We start from the raw sequence: 23,551 nt of genomic DNA on the forward strand, positions 1-23,551 counted from the left end.
ATACCAAATATATTAAAAAGTTTTTAGAGTTTGAAGCTACCTTGGGTGAAATTTGTATGTTGATGTACGTTTAATATAAATTATTTAGTATGTGTTTAAGTTCTTTCTAACTTTTTTATTATATGAGTACTGATACCTTAACTAAGGTAAGCTTAGCTCGATTTTCTTCCTAGAGGTTAAAAGTTTGGTTCTCATTTTGTAGTTGTTATAGACAATTAAATAATAGAACCTTAAATATCATCTTTTACAAGAACATTTTCAAAAATAGTAAAATATTAAAACTATTTACAAAATTTATCAAAATTCTATATACCTCATTTTATTGTTCGCTATATTTTGTAAATAGTTTCATTTTTACGTCATTTATAACAATTTTCATTTTTTGTAAATATAAAAAATTTGTTTCACCAATATTTAAAAAAGTGTAGACCACCTTGGAACGTACCAATATTAGTGAACTTTCAAAAAAACACGTGAACTAAGGTTATAATTCAAATCTCATCGCTCTAGGGTTAAATGATCGACTGAGTGATGGTCCAATGTTATGATAGATCTATATTAGGTAGTATTATTTGACTAGGAAAATGACATGTTTCCCTTCAATAACCCAAACACTCTCGATCTCATTCCTTGTAGAAGAATGTTTTATTATTAAACTAAATAAATCTCATATAACGTACATTCCATCGTTCCACACCATACAAAAAGATGATATTGTTCCACGCTATGCAGAGGTAAGAAACCCACCATATTAAGATATATTAAGGTACCTTGCATCGCAAAGATAATGATCCCATATCCAACATTCATCCATTTCATGTATTGCTACCTTAAATGTCATATTTTGTGAACAATAATAAAAAGATTTATTCAACCGATTTATTCAATCGGATGTATAGTATAGTGTCATATTCCTCCAATAATTTAGAACAAGAAGAATATGCTTCCGAGTTGGGAGCTTTCCTACAAACCTTCCAAATTACTCGGATTTGACGGTATAGTTTCTCCGACAATTATGTTCTAAGATCCAAATTTAGTTGATGACCTCGAGGAAATAGTTCTCCAATAGCTAGCTTTTGGATTGTAGTTCTCCAAGGTGCTTAAGTACCTAATGATGGTATCAAAATCAAGTGCCGATGTTCCATATTAGAACCTGCAAAGGGTTTTGACCTAGTGTGGCTAAGTGAAGTGCTACCAAAATAGCCAACTTTTCGAGAATGGAGTATTGTTAGGAAACAAGGTAGTATGGAATGGTTTTATCCCACGTCGATTAGAATGAGATGACCAATGTGATATTTAAATGCATAGCTTTCCAACTTCAATAGCTTGCTTTTGAGGTGTAGTTCTCCAAGTTACTTAAGTAACTACCTGTAGTCTTTGCACTAAGATGAATCCTTACTGGGAAAATTTTTTTATGTTTAAAGATTTGTTGTTCTGTATAGTTTTATCATTCTCATGGCTGCACTCTATTTTGATTGTAATGGTCTCGAAGTCCTTGATTTTGTTTGTTCTTTCTCCATTTTAACGCCCTTTAGAGTTTATATCCCCAGAGCATTTAGCTCATTTCATTAAATCAATGTTAAATACAATTAAAACAGCCTTCAGTCTCTAATTCAAAATTATAGTTAGCTCGTATTTATATTCAAGACTGTTATATCCAAGTAGGCATCAAGCGTGAGACCATTAAACTTATGGAATGAAGGATCGCAAGCGGAACTTACTCGCATAATCCTCCATACTGCCCTCGGCCTCGTGTGTTATTTTTTTAACGTAAATAAACAAATTCAGCACGTTGAGTGAATCTCTATGAAGTTCACACGAGGGTTTCCAACAGTTGTCAACCAATGGAGCGTGTCCACCCAAAAAATTTCCATTTAGAAATGAATCCAAATACAGAGAAGAAATGTTTTCTTTTCCTATATGACTAAAGCCAAGAAACCTTAAATAATAAATTAGGGAAAGTAGTAAACCTCGTACTTCCTCCTGATGCATTGAACATAAATATCTAAATGCAACTCTCCCATCCCTGAAATTATTGTCTGCTGATAGAAATAGTTAAAGAAATACATTAAGATGTGTATAAGAGTTGATTGGAAGTGTTTTCCAAAGCTCATGTCGCATAAAGCACAATAGTCTTTAGGGACTTAAACACAAAGCACAAAAGAAAAAAGCATAAAAGAAAAAGAGCACTTTTTCCCCAATCGCACTATATATAATATACTACATTAAGAGAAAAAAGCATAGTTGAAGTGAAAATATGAATAAATATGATTTTTAAGTTAATAAAGATGAAAAACTCCTAATTATTACAAACCTTTTTAAATAATGAAAAATCTCATATGCACAAGGTTTTGAGCCTAGAGGTTTCACAAAAGGCTCAGGTGCACCTTGTTTTATGAGCCTCATCTTTCCAAGGCGAGGCACCAAACGGCCTTGAGCCTAGGCACATGCTAGAGAAGGGTTTTTAAAACATTGGTTATTGGAATTCTAGAACTAAGAAATTCATGCTATCGCCCACTCTCTGGGTCTAAGCCAACTCAGAAAGTAGAGTCCTTTTTTTGAAACCAATTCAAAGCCTTTAAGAACTATTCAAAGTATCCAGACCAATTCAATTTCCAGTACTGCCACTAATACAATCACAATCACCCACATAGAGGAGTTATCACAAGTCTCACCTTCCTCAAGAATCGCTTGAAACCGGTTGTACTGCCAATGACATCGCTGGCTCAGGGACTGATAACCCAAACAGTTTAGAATATCATAAAAGGCACAAATAGGAAACAGTTCAACATCTCTTGTCCCCATTCACATGGGTAAATTGGAACTTGCACGGCAGCATTATGATGCCGGAGTTTAGAACTTCCCTTCAAGACAAACCAAACCAATCTCATTCAGTTTCAAAATTAGTGTTCAACTAATAATCACCCAGAACTATATCATATAAACATAATGGTCAATCGATATAAACAAATATACTTTCAGATCCATACATATTTGCCAAGCATTTTTTTTTTTTCTTTGGGGTCAACAGATTGCATTCCGTATAAACAGTACAGCTTGAGTTGAGAATCAAGATCAAGAAATCCTTTGAAAATTTCATCTACATGTGCACGATAAATATAAGACCTTAAAACTCCACCTGATTAACTTCTTCTCTAACAAGGAATTCAAATATTCACCTGCAACTTTCCTGTAAGAACAAATATGAAAATCAACCACCAAAATAGAAGCAGTCATAGTTAATAGTCAGGAACAATAACGATTGAATAACAAATAAGATAATTTTTTGTAAATAAAAGAACACAGGTCATGCCACCAACCTAAGGGAACGGGACCCGCAAGAATATATTGCTCTTCAGCTGCCTCCAACCTCATGATCTTCTCCTCAGAATCGTAACTTGGTATGAAAGCTAGGGATCTATATGTTTCGACTAGCTAAAGCAGGCACCAAATGCTATGAAGAAGTTCAACTCATTTCTCACTGCTTTATTTTGGATAAAAGGTTCCTACTATAGTAGAATCATGCAGATTCTGAAAATTTGTACTTCAAGTAGAAACCAGGTTGAACTCTCAACCTTTGTTCCTTTCTCTGCATGTTTCAAAGTAACACATGACCTTGGTAGAAACTAACCATACCAAGCCAATGGTGTTAGTTTCAAATGTTCAGTCATACTCTTAAGTTAAGCAAAAATAACAAGAAAGGAACAAACAAATCATAACGACACTAACCAGAATGAAAATAAGAAGAGAATTTAAGGCCAAGCCTAATAATGTAAAGAATTGGAAGTAATGTATTTAGTTAAGAATTTGTAAGTACTCTCCAAAGAAACCATTAATCTTTAAATAATAATAATGTTCAATTGATAATTCTTTTTTATATTCGTAAGTATCCGGACCAATAAAGACATACCTTGACTAATCTCAAAGGACAACCTATCTGACCCTACAACATTTAGATGTCAAGAAAAGTAGTACAAAATTATTAATAGGTAGGTAGCCACCATGGATTAAACTCATGACCTTCTAGTTAGGTATTGAGACTATGTTTCCTTTCTACTATGAAGTCAATCCGTGATTTTTTAATAATCAATCAATAATAGATATGAGATTTTTCATTAAATAAATGAAAAATGACCAATGCTCGTAAAATACAAAAAGAGCAACAAATTGAGACAAAGAAATGAAAAGAGGGAGAAAAGAATACCTCAAGAGAACAACACCAAGACCAAACCAAATGAAAAGTAACAATAGCAAACCTAAACAAAACACTAAATCGGTGAAATAAAAAACATCCCAGTTTTGACAAATCCAAAGAACTGCCAAAAATCTCAAAAGAGAACACCAAGAGAAGATTTAAGACAAGCTGAATCTAATCTCACAGGATAAGAAGAGAAGCCATTGATTTCTTTCAAATCATAATTTGAAAAGCATCTATGGAAGATTTTCCATAGTGCCAATGTGGAACTAGAACAAGGCAGAATTTGATAAACAAACGGCACAATGAAGGCACCGATGAGGAATCATCTTTTGCAGAATTTTAGCCAAATTACGACCTACATAGGTTGTACAACTTAATTATAAAGAATTTCAGCCAAATTAAGACAACTCAATCACATGCTGCTAGTAGAAAGGTTAACAAAAACGGGATATCCCTGTTCGTGATGAGAAAACAAAGATATTCACGTACCTTCTGCCTCGTTACATTAAATTATAATACGAGTAACAGTTGGGACAACGGTCATTGCAGAGGAATGGTGGAGAACTGATTGATTAGTGAAATAATTAAGAGAAGTTCTGACTACAGATCACTGTGAAAGATCGACACTCGTGTACAAGGAGACAGATACCAAATAACAATCTTCCGTAAGACACAAATTTCAGTCATTGATCACATAATTTGACAACTGAACTCAGCCTCTTACAAATCATACATGCCTTAAACGGCGAGAGGCTAAAATATCCGAACTATGTAGAAATTAATTTTTGCTATTTTCAACAGCGCCCTCCTCCTTGCCTAATGCAACAACTACTTTTTTCAAGATTGATTCAGTTGGTTGATGGGAGTTCTCCACAGCCTTTGAAATTGTTTGCCATTTCTCACCATGTTTGGGTTCAGCAGCAATACATCTCTTCAGTACGTCCTTCTGATTCTCATCAGCACCATGCTGAAGTTCGAATTTGTAATATAAAGCCCAAAAATCACCAACATCTGGAGCAAGAGTTACTGCCCTGTTCAGCCAACTTCTAGCTTTGTCAACCTTCCTGTCATACCAAAACAACTTTGCCACAGCAGCAATAACATGAGGATCATGATCACATTTTTTTAGTGCATCCATGCTCTTGGTTTTACGTTGTGGACGTGGTACCATCTCTATTGAAGCTGCCCACAAAATGCCACTATTTGGACATTCTTGCAGTGCCTTGGCCATCAAAATATCAGCTTCCTTCTTATGGCCATGCCTCAATTCAGCTCGCACTGCAGAAAGCCAAAGTTCGGGGTTTTGAGGATTTTTCTTTCTGGCCATGGTCAAAACTGCTCGAGCCTTGCTCAATCCATTCATTTTCTCTTCTAGGTGAGCAAGAGAAAGCCATAGGGGTATGCAGCTAGGACAATGCTTCAAACCAGACTCATAAGCTTCCTTAGCCTTCTCCAAGTGCTTAAGACGTTCCTCTAACTGCCCAAGCATTAACCATAGTTTAAAGAAAGATGGAAAACGTTTAAGTCCTTCACTTAATAACTTGCTCTCTTCCTCAGCGTTGCCTAGTTCTCTCTCAACAATAGCAGATTTCATCCAAACTCGTTCTGTACCTCCTCTTTCCCGAGCTTTAGCTAGAAGCATTCTAGCTCTTTCAGGTTCATGATTCTCAAATTCAAGCTTGAATGCTGCAAGCCAAATCTCCTCAGAATTGGGTATGGCTGCATAGGCTTCTTGAAGAATTGACCTAGCAGCTGGGACATCCCCAGCAAGCCACTTCTCTTTGGCACCCATAAGCCACAACACCTCAGCCTGCGGCCGATAAGTGACAGCCTTACGAAGTAATGCGTCGAGAGATTCCCTGGAACCATGGCTCTTTTCAAGCTGTGCTGCTTTAAGCCATATACTTTTCTTAGTCAAGAAGACAGTGAGAGCATGTGCGTAAATTGCTCTTGCTGTTTCAATCGAGCCCCTCTTCTTACACTCTTCAGCATCAGCAACCCAGGTTCTCTTCCTATCTTCTTCCTCAACCCCAACCCCTATAGTATTATGAATGATGGCTTGGCAAGTAGCAACAGACCCTGCACGTTCTGCAGCCTCAGCCTCCTTCATCCAAGCTTCTCTATCAATCACCACACCCACTCTCTGTAAAGCTCTTATACCCTTCTCAATAATTTTTCCTACCATGGCAGTATTCCCATTGGCTTCTTCCAACTTGGCGGCTGTTATCCATATAGCCGGCTCCTTCGGCAGCTTCTCCCTTGCACTATTAAGAACCTTCTTCGCACGATCATAAGTTTCCAGTCTCGCCAATGCAAGCCACAATTCAACATGTAAAGGACAACATTCAACAGCCCTATGAAGCAAAAGTCTGGCATCCTCTTCATTTGCCAACTCCACAACTGCCTTCCACAACCTAACAGAATCTGGAATATGTTCCAGACCTTTCCTAAGAACCCGACTCTTATTTGCAGTATCATGCTCCAGTTTTGCAGCCTGCAACCATAATTTCACTGAATTTGGTATTGACTTTGCTCCCTTGGCAATCACTGCCTTTGCCTCATCTGGGCTAGCCAGCCTACAAGCTTCCAACCACACATCTTCGTTCTTGGGACACTCTTCACATCCTTTTTGAATCAATTGCCTCGCTGCTTGAATCTTCCCTGCCACTTCCTCTAACCTAGCAGCTGCAATCCAACCAGGGGGATGCTTTGGATTTGTTTGAGTAACACTCTTTAGCAACAATCTTGCCTTTTTGATATCAGAAATCTCTGCATCACTGGTTATCTTCATACTCTTCAAATCAGTGAGGTAACCTTTTGGGTCTACAACAGTTAATCCTGATACAGAATCGGATAACCTATCCAACTTCAACGACAAAACTGTACCTCTACCTTCACCGACGGCAGTCAAATCTGTAACTGGGGTTTGTGCCCATGGCGTCTCCGTCCCGCCAGCTGCTCTACTCTTTGGATCCAACGCTGTCACATGTTCTTGCTCTTGCCTGGCCTTCTCAAGTAAGGTATCAGGAACAGGTACAAAGCTTTCAAATCTCTTCTTCTTATTCCTCAATGAATAATCCCCAATTTCCGGAATGCTTTCCCACTCTTGCGCCGACAGAGTATACAATTTACGCTTTAGGTCTGCAAATTGCTCGGTGATTTTCGGATTCGAAGCTCTGTACTTCTCGATCTCCTCCTTCAATCTAGCCTCCCTCCTATCCTTTCTTCTCGAATCCATCCGCTTATCAATTGCCTCCCATACAGCATCAGCCTCCTTATCGTCCTCGTCGTATTCAGCCGATGCGAACAACCCCACATCGTTGCCTTCAAATTCATCAAACTTCTGATTCTCGTCATATCCTTTATCCTCACCTTCATCTTCTTCCTCTTCCTCCCCACCTTTCCCACGGCCTCTACCAGGTGGAGCGGCGGCAGCACCGCCAATAGTCGTGGCCGACCTATCAGGAAGGTCTGGAGCAGCCCGAGCAGGACCAATATCAGAACGAGTAGTGAATCCAGTGGCACCACGTCCCAACCCAGCAACATAATTGGGAGGAGGCTTAGAGTTCAAGAAATCCAATCTGGGTTTGGGGATAGTCGGAGCTTGCATACCTCCGAATAAGGGAACGTGAAGGGTTAGAGTTGAATTGGGTAGGATTCGGAGATGGGAAAGAAGTGTGGAATCATTGAAATGGGGTAATTGAAAGCTTTGAGATAGGAACAAACGCTGAAACGAGATGGGTATGTGGGAAACTTCTTCGATTGCGCGCTTTAGGTTGAAGATGGAAGTGGTTGAAGGGTTTAGGTTGAGAAATAGGGTTTTCTGGTTTGGGATCGAAAGGAACACCATGAGTGATCAGAGAGATTAAGCTTACAACGAATCGCTTAAGGAAGACGGTGGATGGATTTTCCCTCGTTTTCTCTTTTAGGAGAGTTCTCTTCTATTTTGTTCTTCAACGATGTTATGTGCGCGTGACCTATATATCCACGAACTGAAATTATCGTATATCAATAACTAACTAAGTATTTACAAGATATAGTAAAATTTCAAATTCTCCTAGGTTGCAAACTCCAAAGGTGTGTTTGGGAGAAGTAAAGAGTTATGGAGGAAAAGGATTATGATAATCCTAATATTATGATAATATGTATTTGGGAAAAAGATTATTATTGGTAGTGTTATGGTAATATGTGTTTGGGAGAAAAAATATGAAAGGTAATGTTATGATAGTATGTATTTGGAAGATGGATTATGACAGTAGTGTCATGATAATATGTGTTTGGGGAAGAGTTATGATTGTAGTAATTTAAAAAACAATAATAAATTTTTGATTGGATTATTTGGGTAGGGTAATGTAGGGTCGTAAGAAAGTAAAAATAGGATAAGATAGGGTTATTTAGGAATTATGATAACCCTAATCCCCCTTTATCATAATCCTTGGACCAAACACGGTTTGGCCCAATTTTCTAATCCTTTTACCCCTAAAACCCCACCCCAAACATACCTCAAAAGTCCAACTATTTCTTTAGAGATAAAAAGAACTGATGAAATAAAAATAAATTGATTTTCAACGCGATTTAAAGAAATTTGAAACTGAATCGAAACATTTTTCGATTCATTTTTTGTTACTGTATGTATATTTATTTTTATATTTAAAAAATATTAAAATTATATTAAAACCGAATCAACTTTAGTTTAGAAAACAAAATTGAATATAAAACTAAATTGAACCAAGTTATTTTTAAAAATACCAAAACCAAAGTTGAAAATGAATCGATCCGTTTCCATCCCTAGTCAATGCCCATTGACTTCTATCAATAGTATTTACCAATGCCTATTAATAAACATAGAATGAAGTTCTATCAATATATGTCATGTCATTGAATCTAAAGTATTGTTACATTTTTATTTCTTTATTCTTATATTTGATGGTGATATGTGAATATATATATATATATATATATATATATATATATATATATATATAAAGAGTTACACCGAACAATCTAATTCAAGTTGTAAGGGTTATAATAAGTTACATAATAAATTTGAAACTTTATTTGAGTCTTTTTGGGTCAACCTAAATTTTTGAATTCTAAACCTAATTTGTATACGATCTTAATAAATAGAGAAAGTACAATGAACGATCATATTTGTGAATTTATTTATTTATTTATTTTTGTTTTAAATATTGAAACGTTTGTATACTTTTTATTTTAATCTCTATATATAGATTTATACTTTCAAAGTTAATTTATTTTAGCTCTTGTACTTTAAAAATATTCATTTTGGTTCTTATGCTTTAAACATTGATTCATTTGGTCCTCATACTTTATAAAAACGATCATTTTGACACTTTTATTTGTTCCACGCCATACATGGTATCGTTCCTCTCTCAATGCTAAGAAATTCTCTATGATAAGGCATCCAACCTTAACCATAGTGCTGTCCTAAATGTCATAAGTTGTAAATAGCAAATATTTATACCATAAACTCTTGAATATATTTTGGATCTTAAGTTAGACCAATAGTATTGAAAACACTCAAAATACAGGAGCTAGAGATATTAGGTAGGAGAGTTTGTTAGACCTTTACCTCCGACTATTGTAACACACTTTAAACATACGTCAAACAACCTTCACGAATCAAGAAGGTAATTTTGCTTTATCAAAATTATTGGATAGTGAATTCTAGTATAAGTCTTGATTAAAAAATCACTATTAGTTAAGCTCCAACCTTGAAATTTTTTTTTTTAAAAAATCAATATTATAAACATTTCATTTCAAACCATCGTTTAGATTAAAAAATTGTTACTAAAAAGGTTCTAAAAAATTGTTAGACTAACCTTGAGAATAATAATGTAAGTACTTGTTTAAATATATTTCCAATTTGAACCTAAACTTTTTGCGATTAGAAACAATCCCATTCGAACTTCGGCTAAGTTATCAGTTACTTTGGGGACAATGCTGTTACCTTTTCTGGAGAATAACAATGTAAATATTAGTTCAAATATATTTGTCAATTTGATAAAACTAGAGTTAAATAATAAAACTAAGTTATTGAATTAAAACGTAATTTATCCAAAATGCAATAACTATTACCTTAAAAAATAAATACAAAAGCTCAAAGGAAGACCCCATATATATTTTGATTCAATAACTATTACAAGCCACTTTATGCCATGACACAAGATAAGGGCAAGTATTCTAGTGAAATAATAATAATAAAAGAGTTATTATTCTATTTAGTTGTTTCAAAATTTATTGCCTATCATCAGACAAATAATAAATGAAAACAATAGGCCTACGTAACTTTGGATATGACAAAAAAGCAACACACCAAAATGCATCCAAGTAGTCGTCTACTCAGCTGGCTTGCTGCCTTTGTAGTTGCTTACTAATTGCATTTGGACATCATTAGAAACTGGTGAATGCTCTTTGTACTCCATGGTGAACTCTCCTTTGCCCTGAAAATTGTTTCAATATCAACAATACTAACACCGATATGTTTATGGAACTGAATGATGTTCAATTCGGGAGATCTAGGTCCTCGAAATCAGCTATGTACGATGTTTTCTAATTTGTTTAAAAGTACAAATTTAAAACCTTTACAAAGTCAGTTGAGATTTTTTTGTTGCATATCGGAGAAATCTTTTATATACCCTATAAACAAGCCTGACCGCATGATAATAAAAAAAATTGTACACCAAATAAACAGGTGTAAGTAGTTATATAGGAAAAACCTGAGTCATCGAGCGGAGAGATGTCGAGTACCCAAACATGTTATTTAACGGAACCTGCAACGAAAAAATGATTGTTTGTGCATCAATTTTGAATATAGAAGGAGAAGGGATTAGTAAAGCTTTTCGTTTGCTTGCGACACAGAATTGTTTGGAGAAATCAAGGTATACGAAGGTGGTTAAAAGAATTACAGGAAACGGTGCAAATCAAAAGCAAATCTAGAAAAAAGGATCCAAAGAACACTAAGAATCGGATGTTTTCATCTTTGATTAGATTGTCATAAAACCATCCACACAAACAAAAAGAAAAACTGCTTACATGTGCAGTAATTATTGAGTCGTCTCCATCCTGGTCATTTCCAACAATAATACCTTTTCGCCTGCCATAGAAAAGTGTCACAAATACTTTCAGAAAAGTAGAACAAATGGTAAAAAAACCTGGACTTCTTGGGTCGAAACAATAAACCACTCACTTGTTGATGTCACCACCTACAGTGCCTTGAAATTCTGTAGGTACTTTTACTTCTACCAGCATAACAGGCTCCAATATCACCGGTCTAGCAGCTGTATAACACTGGCATAAAAAAAGCCGATGAAAAACATTTTGAGGTCTTGTTCCTCCTATGGTGATGGGCTCGGGTAATAAAATAAATGACAAATAAATAACTATAATAACTGAAGGACAAGAAGTCCCAGATCAGGAAAGTATCCTTGAATAAAAACATGGGATAAAGAAACGTACCTTTCTAAATGCATATATTGCAGCCAACTTAAATGCAAGTTCGCTGGAATCAACAGCGTGAGAAGCACCATCAGTCAAGGTAACACGAACGTTCTCGACGGGATGCCCAATTAAGGAACCACTAAGCGAAGTATTAACAAAAACAAATATAAGTGTTGCGAGCAAGTACAATATCATCTATTCAATTAGATGTATAATATAATGTCACATTCCTCCAATAATTTAGAGCAAGAATATGCTTACGAGTTGGCAGCTTCCCTAAAACCCTTCTCGATTGCTGGGATAAAATTTGACGGAATAGCTTGTCCTACAATTATGTTCTCAAACTCAAATTTAGTTGTTGATCCTGGAGGAAGTGGTTCAATATATCTGCCATTACAGATAAATAAAAGTGATGTTGAAACTACCACGTCACTACACCCAAACAATACATAAGGATAGACAATGTAACTGTCATTGCAAACAGTAAAATAATAACATAAGTTAACCGAGATTTAACAATAAATGAAAGTTTTCATTCATGGCACATGATGTGTCAAAATAAAAGACACAATTGAGTGTCAAATCCGATGCAGAATCAATACAAAACTGGTAAAAGTGACGTAGCCTAGAATCAAACTATAGAAACTTTATTAAGAACGAGATGTAAAATAAAAGAGAAAGAGCACCTATCCTACCTACGCTAATTCTCCCTACATCACATCAATTATATCCTTCATCCTCAAATTTTAAATAATAATAATAATAATAAGGTAGCTTCTTTCTAGGATAGGAAAAAAAAACCCAGAAAAAATATTCTTGAACCAACCAAGAAAAAAACAATCCAAATTTCCGCATAAAAACCCCTCTAAGGGATAGATCGACCTTCAGACATGACTGCTCAGTGAAAATTAAAAAATGAATGCGCTTAGTTGCAATTACATGTCAGGCGATATTCTATTCCTCCTTTACATATGTGACAACATAGAACACTCAATTTTGAGGCACACCGATATCAGATTGGAACATCCCATAGCTCGTGAGAAGGGGTTAACAAAACACGCAAAACTCTTTCCTTCCTCGCCAATCTTACCGATCCTTGTTAAAATTGCATCATCCATCCCCTTCCCACCTTCATCCTCTTTGTCTCCTATTTCGCAAAAACAACTAGACTTAAGTTTCTAACTGCTTCGAATCTGGTAAAACCATCTCCAGGTTGAACGCACAAAATTCTCCTTCTTCAATTGCAGGCCTTACATTTTGCCATCTTTTTCCAAGTTGCTTTAAATACGAGTTTCCTATAAACCATAAGAAGGCATTGTCACTCTTTGATTTCATTAGCTTCTTTACATTTGGATTCACTGCAATTGTTCGGGTGTTTCTAGCATTAAGGTGAGTTCTTAATTTTCTTGACTTCTCTTCACATAATTTTCCATTTGACAAACTAAATTTTCCAAAGCAAGGGTGTAATGTCTTTCAACTCATTGATTTCCTCAATCAAGTTTCCAATTAACAACAAGCCATCGTAGTTCGGTATGTCAAACTGTCAATTTGATTCAAAAGGACTACCTTCTTTGGCTGCAAACCATATTCGAAATAGGAGTTTGAGTCTAGGAGTTTTCATATTATGCTATATAATTATGTTCTTGGCAATTTTCTTGAAAATTCTTCTCCAAAGATGGGCATTGTTCAATCATGGGCATCACAAGGCTCTTCTTGCAGTCCAAGCGACGAGTTCTCAGTCTTCCACCAACCGTTTTGATATCAAATTGACCCCATTTATAGATGGGGCACTCCCTAAAACATCAAATTTTGGAAGGATAGCTGCTGTAAAGCTCAACCTCTTTCGCTGAAATTTCCTGATGTTTTTTTCTTATCTTTGAATAAGGATGCTTTTGTTGCGAAGGGATGTGCCGAACAGTGAGTTTGGCAATGTGGCTGCTATTTTCAAAATTCTTAACTCTTAGGCTCTGAATGGTGAGTGTGACAATCTTAACTGGAAGCTCAATGCTTCTGGAATTTTCACTACAAAGTCTACCTTCCTTAACCAAAAGAACTCCTGCTATTGTCTTCCCCCTGGTGTGCACCATTTGGAAGGTTTCCTGAAAAAGGTTACATTTTTCTTAGGGTCCCTTGCTTATAGAAGCCTTAATACTCACGTTAAGCTCCAATGAAAGCTTCATTATGCCTCTCTTAGCCCATTTATGTGCTGCCTTTGCCTTAAAAATGAGGAGACTTTGGCTGACTTATTTTTCCACGGTGACTTCCCAATGAAAGGTTGGACTCTCTTGTTCAAAATTTTCAATCTGGACTTCTATCTTCCTAGTAAGATAGATAATTGGATGCTTGATGGGCTCAATAGTAAAGCTTTTCGTCCGAAGGGGAGCATCCTATGCAGATGTACTACTCGATCTCTTTTGTGGAGCATTTGGAATGAGAGAAATAGTTGATTTTTTTATGAAAAATATGATCCTCTTTGGACTGTGGTTCAACACTCTGCTTCTTGGTGGAGCACCAAGTACACCAAATACTTCTGTAATTGTAACATTTCAATGGTTTTTAACAATTGGAAGGCCCTTATTTGCTAGTTTTTCTTTGGGAGGGTCCCCTCGTTCATTGCCCTTAGGCTGTCCTTCTTTTGTCATCCTGATATATTTGTTTCTTATCCAAAAAAAAAAAAAAAATGGGGCACTCCCTATTTATGGAAGAGATACAAAAAAAGGGATAGATTGACTAGCTTTTACCAACTCTCCCTACATCAAAGGGGATGTAAAAATTCACAAGTGGAACAAAGATTCACTCACACATTTCAATAGTTTCAAAATTAATTTATTAAATGGGAGAGAAGATTTGATCAACTAACCACGATATGCTTTGGCTTTAAAGCTGATGGGAAACAAAGCTTTGGCAGTTATCCAAACAACCAAATTAGCTCTTTTCAATTGTTATAGTCAATTATTATTTCATTCTCGATTTTGACTTGCATCAGTAGTTTCAGTGATCTTCCAAAAGAAATTTTCTTTTAATTGTTTTCCAAACTATTCTGATCCCACTATCCTTTTTTTCAATACAAAATACTCGGATATTTGAATGACTGGATATAGGGGAGTTCAAATGACACGTCAACCCGAACAATCCCGACCACCCAACGCAATTAATAAGGGTTGGATTGGATTAGTTTAAAATTGGGATTGGTTAAATATTTTATTTTTCGAGTTGGGTTGGGCCTCAGGTTACATTTTTCAAAAAAAATCGGATGAACCCAACTATGTAGTAGGCAGCAAGTGTAAGATCTTTAAAGTTATGCAATGAAGAAACACAAATGGAACTTACCCACATACTCGCCCATACTGCCCTTGGCCTCCTGTCTGTTTTTTATGTAAATAATCAAATTCAGCACGTTGAGTGACAGTCTCTCTGAAGTTCACACGAGGCTTTCCAACAGTTGCGTCAACCTATAGAGCATATTCAACAAAAAGAAATTCCATTTAAAGATTTAATTCCAAATACAGACAACAAATCTTCTTTTCTTTCCAATTAACTAAAACCAAGAAACCTTAAAGAATAAATTGGACAAAGGAGTAAACCTTGTACTCTCTCCTGATGCGTTCAACATAAATATCCAAGTGTAACTCTCCCATCCCTGAAATTATTGTCTGCTCACAGAAATAGTTAAAGAAATGCATTAAGATAAGCATAAAGAATTATTGGAATTCTAGAACTGTGAAACTTATGGTACCTGCCCACTCTCTGGATCTAATCCAACACGGAAAGTAGGGTCCTCTTTTTGAAACCGATTCAAAGCCTTTGAGAACTATTCAAAATATATCAAAATAAAGGTTCAATTTACATTCCTACCACTAGTATGATCCCAGTAACACTCAAAGAGGAATCATCTCAAGTCTCACCTGTCCTCCAGAATCTTTTGAAACTGGTTGTACCGCCAATGACATCACCGGCTCAGGGACGTTCATAGAAGTCATGGTGTATTTAACTGACCCATCCGTAAATGTATCTCCTGATAACCCAACAATTCAGAATATCATAAAAGGTCCAAATAGGAAACAATTCAACATCTCTTGTCCCCATCCTCACATGGTTAAATTCAATACCCCCTCAAGTTTTTCTAAAGGACATCCTGTGTAATATCAATAGATTACAGGATCATTGATTCTTGAATTATCAGAATTTAGAAGTGTTTCTAGATAATTCCATCCTCAATACAAGATTACTCTGGTCATGATACAAACTGAATTGCCGTAAATTACAAATTGGTGGAAGTTTGAGTAAGAGACACACCCGATGCACAGTCCACCCCAAAAACTGCAACTATTTGCCCAGCATGTGCCTCTTGAATATCCTACAAGCAAAATATATCTTCAGAGAGAGAGAGGAACTGGTGGATAGGATTATGAAAAAAGCTTTAAATACAATACAACGGTGAAACACATATTATTATTTATTATTAAAAGAACTTATGCCCAAATAAGAAAGACCATCCTCTTCATACCACCACAATAAAAACTAGAGGTCAACTACTGAAGGAAAAGGCTTTAATAATTATTTCAAATGGTTCATTTAAACATTGCGAGAATGAATGTTATAGAAGTCGACCTCCATCTCATTAGAATGCATCCGGACCAAGCGAGGAACCTGCAGAACACGAAGATAAAATTAAATCAGATATAAAATAGTCATCCACGGTTCATTTTGGAAGCAATATTTAAAAGATTGCCAAACAGAACCCTAATTTATTTTAATTTCCCCTTTGATAGTTTTTTTATCCTTCCTAATTAAGAGAGACACCATTTCAAGGTCTTGCAATAAGGACAGGTAGGATATATCATATGTGATACTTTCCAGTAAAATGCTTTCTTCCTAAATATTCATTTCTTCTTCCTGTTGGCTTCTTTCATTATAAATTAGAACACAAGGACACCGTTATACAACCTATAGAACATATCTTGTTCAAGTAAGGTCGTTATAAATAACTCAACCATCGCCCTTTCCTTTATAATCTCTCACGAACTAACTATTGGTCTCCCTCATTTTATAAGGGATGGAAACAGGTTGAAGGCATAGATACTAGATAGTACATTTTTATGTATCACAAACAGAAACTAAAATAATTAAGAAGTATTGAAGATAAAAGATAACGCAATACAATAACTCCCACAGATACTAGGTCCCTCTCCTTTCTTGAGCTCAATCAAAAGCCTAAACCACCATGAACTTTAACTCTTTTTTTTCTAACACCTTACTACCATCGCTCTCACTCAGTGTACATTCTCCCCACATTTTTGGAATTATAACCTTACTTCCCTTTCTTCATGTTGGCAATACTTTCAGTAATCATATTGGCACCTTTGTCTATATTGTAATTTCGTCTCATCAAAATGATACTTGTTTCTCAAAGTTAAAAAAAAAAAACCTCTAAACGATAGTCAATCATCATCTTATCCTACCCCATTCATTTACAACCAATATTTGGGTAATGTTAAATGTAGAATATACCATCATCTCAACCTAGTTTTGTTTTTCATTTTGAATGTTACTCCTAATTACACTAATAGCATCCCTAATAAATGTAAATCCTTAATAAACAAGATGAAAAACATCAATTAATATTGCATGCCTATAAAACTGACCTTAATCCTCTTGCCTGTGTTTACATTCACAATGAACTCTCCCTTCTTGATGACACCTTCATAGATTCTTCATTCGAGGGGAAAAATATGATAGCATCAGTAATCAAGCATACAATTTATAAATGCAATTATGTACAAGTATGTATATAAATTAATACTCACATAAACTAAAACCAAAAGATAACTTCACACCACTCTGTTAATTGAAACCAATGTTTTGTATTTTAAAAGACTAAAGTTGACCTCAAGCCTTTCCTCTGAAAGGTCAACATGTAAGCCTCAATTTTAATCATGAATGTTAAACAAATCATAATTTGTGTGAACAAAGATAACAGTTACAAAAAGAACAGAACTTCAAAAAATTATTTCTTTTAGAAAACTAATCGATTAGCACGGGAACAAAAATTCTAAAAGGACATCTTTAACATCACTACTGTTATCGTAGGCGAGAAGAGTAACCAATTCTATAGACTTTTTATCTTTGATTCAATCGTATTTTTCAAGCCTAAGAAGTAAAAGTAGTACTTAAGCCAGAAGCATAATATACACATTACACAACAATAAGTGATCTCATTTTCCCTTTCCTTTCCATTTAAGTTTTCTACCCACCCGTCCATCTTTCTTAACTAAAATCAAATATGAATCTCTGTATCATGGACTACTCTTTTCACTTCAACATAGCACATTGAATACCTCAAATAAGTTAGCTGACCAAAACGACCTTCCTCCAATTTAAATGCTAATGCCACAAGCCGTCCATCTGGAGAACCACTCAATGCAATCTAAAATACAGCAGAATAACATATTTCAATTCTCAAATCAGCATAGGAAAATATCTAGAACACTAATTGTTTATTTAGACCAGCAACCTTCTCTTCATTCTTTGTTTGGTCCAAAGCATAATTGCTAACTTCAATTGGACAAGGCAAGTAATTAAGAACTCCATCTAAAAGTGGCTGAACTCCCTGTAATCCATACATAAGAAACATGAAAATACTATTAGCACAGAGCTGTAAGACATATAGTTTATTGGTAGTGGAGTACACAACAGCAAATTGATCAAGCAATAAATTTGAGAATACATCTAAATAATAATAAGAAGAAAGGAAGAAAGAAACGAAAGAGAGAGAGGCATACTACATAAAATGAGTAATTAAACTAGGAGTCTGTATTTGTTATTGGTCAATGAAATTATAAGGTATAACTCTTACTTCAGTAATCACATTCATAGAATTCCTAGGTGTCCTACTAAATTTAATGTAAGAAAAAAAATTAAGAAAATCAGCTACTAATAATGAGTAGCTTGTAGGACTGTGTTGGCAGCATAGTTATTGCGTCTTAGTTGCACTTGGCGACTAATAGTAGTTAGGCGGTTAAATCTATTTTTGGCTAAATATATGTTCCTTATGTTCGGATATATTTTTTTTATTTACTACAGAGTAATCTCTCATCGCTTTACTACACTTCTTGATGCTGAAAGTTTTGTCTGGGTCTACCCCTTTCTGTTGTTAAAATATAATCCATGACTAAAGGATAGAGAAACGGTTTTTTTACAAGAAACAAGAAAGTATAGATAAATGGTGGTTAAAAGATAATTCTTCAAATTGGGCTGGCTGTACCATTTGCATCCTACATGCTTAGAAATTTAAAACCGGTTCTTGAAGAACAGAATATCAAGCTACACTGCTTGCAATTTAAGATAGTGTCAAACGTATTAAAACAATAAATGAAAACTCTAAGACACCTATCATCCAAAGAAGCATGAGTACCTTGTTTTTAAATGCACTACCCATGAATACAGGTATAAACTTCCGTGCAACAGTAGCCCTTCGAACTGCAGCCTATTTACAAAGAGAGAGATAGTGATTAATAAAAGCTACGAGTACCTATTGAAAATAACACACAACAGCCTCTTTTTTTTATAAGAAACAACCACGAACATATCATATAACAGCCTCATTAATTGCAGTAAACAACAAATTAAAGAAAGACCAAAACAAAACGATGGATCTGCATTTACTTTTTTTGAAATGGGGACAAAATGGATCTGCATTTACTTTAAATTCAGTTTAGAACGTACAGGCAGAAAAGACACCCCTCTGGTGCTCCCATGAAATAGAACATATGGAAGTGGAAAACATGAGTGTGTACGTCGTTCAATAATCAATATATCAGATTAGAAAATATTCTTTTGTATCTCTATCCTACCCATCATTATGGATAACGAATATATTGTTCCTACTATATTTCTTGAATAGGCACCTCAAGATCTTCAGGTGATATAGGTTCATCACTAAGAAATGCTTCAGCAAGTTTATCATCAACTTCCGAAACCATTTCAATTAGTTCACGCCTCTTTTCTGAGACTAAACCTTCCATGTCTGCAGGAACTTCTTCAGCAGTCACTTTCTCACTGCATTGCAATAACCAACCCATGAGAAAAGGAGGATTGGAAATGTTTTCTTCTTTTTTCTTATGAAGGATTGAAAATAAATATTAGATAGCAGGTTTGGAAATGTACCCATTGGAACCATGAAAATAGTAGGCTTTAAGTTGTACAAGGTCAACAAGACCCTTAAATTCCTCTTCCAAGCCGATTGGAACTTGCACAGCAGCACTATGATGCCGGAGTTTGGACCTTGCCTTCAAGTCAAACCAATTTAATTCAGTTCAAAGATTAGTACTCAACTCATTATCACCACCAACGTAACTATATTATTGACTAACTGCAATTCATTAACTCCAAAGAAACCACCAAATCTGCGGTGAACTTTCTATGACAAGTAGCAACACCAAGACCATGAAGTCAGCTGAATGAAAAATACAAGAATTCATCCATCTTCATTCATCTTCGTTGTGACCAGCATGAAAAAATTTATATGAAAAAAATATATAGATAACATTTCTTAATATTTTATTTTAAAAGTAGTGATATTATATAACATTTCTTAATGAAAAGGATGTGACCTACGGAGAAATAATGATAAAGTATTTTTTATCAGACAGCAGTTGAGGTAAAATTATGTAGTGTTCTTAGGTTTCAGGACACGGGGTTGTTTCTTTCTAGCATAATTAATCAGCATGGTTCTGATATTGATCAAAACTGCATCAGAATGCTTTTCTAATTTAATTACGTTAGAGGATTATCTATCTATAAGTTCTCTTTCATTTTTCAAGATGTTTAGGGGGAAACCTGACAACAAAAATTAGGGCAATTATAATTTGGAAGGGAAAAAACGACACTTGTTTAGTACCAGCATGTTGTTATTTCTATCTAATGTATCATCTGCAACGACATGTATGGGTGTGTGTGTGTGAAGAAAAAAATAGAGAAAGAGATGGATACATTCAATAATTCAAAATTTATAAAGAAAAATTAGAAAATACAGCAAAATTTAACAGTATATACACTCCTTTTGATAGTCACCTGGTTCAAAACCTTCCACGGATCAGCACCCATCCTATCAAGTTTATTAATAAATGCAAGCCTAGGAACTTCGTATCTTCTCATCTGCCGATCAACAGTAATAGACTGACTCTGCACACCACCAACACTACAAAGGACGAGAATGGCACCATCGAGAACACGCAAAGCTCTTTCTACCTCGATTGTGAAATCAACGTGACCAGGGGTGTCAATAATGTTAATCTGCAATAAAATGTGAAAAATAAAATTGTATAAAAAATCTTAACGAAACACATCACCAGGCCAGAAAAGTTTGATAATCACGTATAGATGTCCCTGCTTACACTCATTATGATTCGAAATTATAAAATGAGACAAATATTTAACAAGAAATGAAAATCTTCTGTCCAACCTACCTTGTCGAGATGCATATAAGCTGTATGAATATCATTGTTATTGTTACCAAATATTATAATTTTTAAAGAAAAAAAAGTCTCACTATAATGCTTTTTGGACGCTCGAGTTGGTATCAAAGCTATCTTACTGCAAAAATGAAACAGTATAATTTCTCTCTTGCGTTTTATGCAAAGCATAATAAAGTATCAATAGACACTAATCGCATCCTATTAGCTTCAACATCTAAGGAAGATCAGCTCCAAATTCAAATTAAAAAATGACATTTTTTTAGAAATCCATAATTGCACCTGATAACCATTCCAAGTACAGTAAGTAGCAGCGGACTGAATTGTGATCCCCTTCTCCCTCTCCAAATCCATGGAGTCCATCTTAGCACCAACCCCGTCTTTTCCTCTAACCTCGTGGATTTCATGGATTCTACCCGTGTAATACAAAACTCTCTCGGTCAGTGTCGTCTTACCCGAATCAATATGTGCGGAGATCCCGATGTTGCGAACCTTCTCCATGGATTCCTTCCACCATGGTTCCTTATCCTCCTTCACACGGGCAGCACTGGAAGAATGGCGGAGGTGGAAATTTCCAAGGAGGAGAGCGGAGGAGGGTGAGGGAGATGAAGAATGAGAGAGGGTGGAGGAGTAGAAAGAATAGAGAAGGCGCGGTGTGGAGGTTCTCCGGAAGCCGGCCATGGCGACGGAAAAGAGGGGTTTAGAGCTAAACCCTAAACCCTTTTGTATTTAGCTGTGTGCTCTTGTTGACCTTCGCGGGGGCTGGAACTGTCTTCGTTTCTTCTCTTTTATTTTGTTGTTCGACGAGGAGAGGTTGTTTGAGTTTCAAACTTCCACTCTATATATATATATAGTATACAATAGGGCTATTCTCAACATGCAAACCAAAATATTTTCATATAGCGGTTTACGGTAGACTATCGATGTTTTGATATAATCGTACAAGGATTTATCATTTAAAATAATTTCGTTTTTTTTTTTTTTTGATGTATATGATATATAGTATAGTACTATTTGTTATTTGTGATAATAAAAGCTTTTACTTTGATAGTTTATTTAAGCATTTTTTGGTGAAGTGATTGATTCGAACCACGAAAGTTTTTGGTGCAAACACGTTCGTGTGTCGTTTGAACTATTCTTATTTTAAAACTTTTGATTTTATACTCAATAAGTACTTGCACTTTCAAATTTTACCTAATCGTAAGTTACAAAAATGTCATGTAGTTAAATTAATTTATATTTTAGATGTAAATGTATATGTTATATATGCAATGATTTATATGACCTTTACTTGATGCGTAAATTGGCTTCACCTTAATCGTGACTTGATTCTTCTTATTGCCCTTGGAATGTTTTTTTAACCCTTTTATAATTTTCAATTTGACTTCTAGATTGTTTAGGATTTTATATCTAATCAAACTTCTAACTTTATGATTAAGAGATTCACAAATTTTATCGCGTTCAAATTACATCAATTAAATTGTAACTTTTAAAAATTGGATTTTGTTTCATCTTCAAATCAATTTGTTAAAAAATACGTATAATCTGAACAGATACAAAGAGGAACTCACAAAATCATCAAATCTACGTTTATAAACTTGATTCTCATAGATTAATTACAAACCAACAGAGGTCGTGGTTAAAACATTTTAACTAAACTTTTAAAAACTCAAACAATGTTTTGAAAACTAACGTTGGCTTTCAAATCTAAAATTAGAAAACATAACGAATATAACAAAGCATTTTATTATCAAATGGGGATTGTAGATATTCAATTGAAAATAAAAACATATATGCGTTTAGATCGATCAATATCTTGTTTAAAGGTATTTTACTTTTGGTTTGGGTCAATCGCCGTTAGGTATTGAGAAAGTAGTTTTTTTCTTGTCATATATTGTTGCAATTTCTATAAATATTTCAAGAATTTTTGTCATTTGAAATATTTTTATTTAGTTTTAATTTAAATAACTTTTCATTCAAATGATACTTTTGATATATTTGTAAATATTTTTGAAAGTTTTATCATTTAAAACGATTATCCTTAATCATAATTCTTAAATTAAAAATCATTAGTCCTTAAACTTTCATGAAAATAATAATTTAATTTACAAATTTTGATTGTTATAATTTAGCTTTGATGCTTTAAATTTTATAATATTTGATTTCATAAACTTTAAGGGGGTGTTTGGGGTTAGGGTTTGGGCTGTGGGGTTGGGTTAGCCCAACCCTAACCCCCGTTTGGGCCCAATGTTAAGGAAACCCTAGTTTTAGGGTTTCCTTAACACGATTTCATTTCTCCTTCGAACGCCGATAACGCGTGTTCGTGAATCCGGTTTCCTCCTTCAGCGCAATCCGTCTTCGATTCATTCTCAAACCGATTTCATTTCGTCCTTCAGCGCAATCCGTCTTCGATTATTCG

The 23,551-nt window shown here is 35.0% G+C and overlaps 2 protein-coding genes across 2 annotated transcripts; both read right to left on the reverse strand.

The window, feature by feature from the left end:
* Positions 1–4,741: 4,741 nt before the first annotated feature.
* On the reverse strand, positions 4,742–8,160 carry LOC103498810 (protein STABILIZED1). Its single transcript, XM_008461557.3, has one exon. It carries the CDS (start codon positions 8,046–8,048, stop codon positions 4,977–4,979), a length of 3,072 nt encoding a protein of 1,023 aa, XP_008459779.2. The 5' UTR covers positions 8,049–8,160; the 3' UTR covers positions 4,742–4,976.
* Positions 8,161–10,319: 2,159 nt separating this feature from the next.
* On the reverse strand, positions 10,320–21,971 carry LOC103498811 (elongation factor G-2, mitochondrial). The gene is made up of 20 exons (XM_008461558.3): positions 21,415–21,971; positions 20,732–20,953; positions 19,826–19,947; positions 19,567–19,717; positions 19,074–19,145; positions 18,174–18,269; positions 17,998–18,086; positions 17,305–17,371; positions 16,271–16,309; positions 15,956–16,016; positions 15,565–15,674; positions 15,396–15,470; positions 15,244–15,312; positions 14,990–15,111; positions 11,921–12,046; positions 11,678–11,798; positions 11,409–11,509; positions 11,255–11,315; positions 10,939–10,992; positions 10,320–10,662 (listed from the first exon to the last, which is right to left on the reverse strand). The coding sequence occupies exons 1-20, from the start codon at positions 21,811–21,813 to the stop codon at positions 10,558–10,560; spliced, it is 2,262 nt and encodes a 753-aa protein (XP_008459780.1). The 5' UTR covers positions 21,814–21,971; the 3' UTR covers positions 10,320–10,557.
* Between the last annotated feature and the right edge of the window lie 1,580 nt (positions 21,972–23,551).

This window comes from Cucumis melo, chromosome 11 (genome assembly GCF_025177605.1).
Source record: "Cucumis melo cultivar AY chromosome 11, USDA_Cmelo_AY_1.0, whole genome shotgun sequence".
NCBI lineage: Eukaryota > Viridiplantae > Streptophyta > Magnoliopsida > Cucurbitales > Cucurbitaceae > Cucumis > Cucumis melo.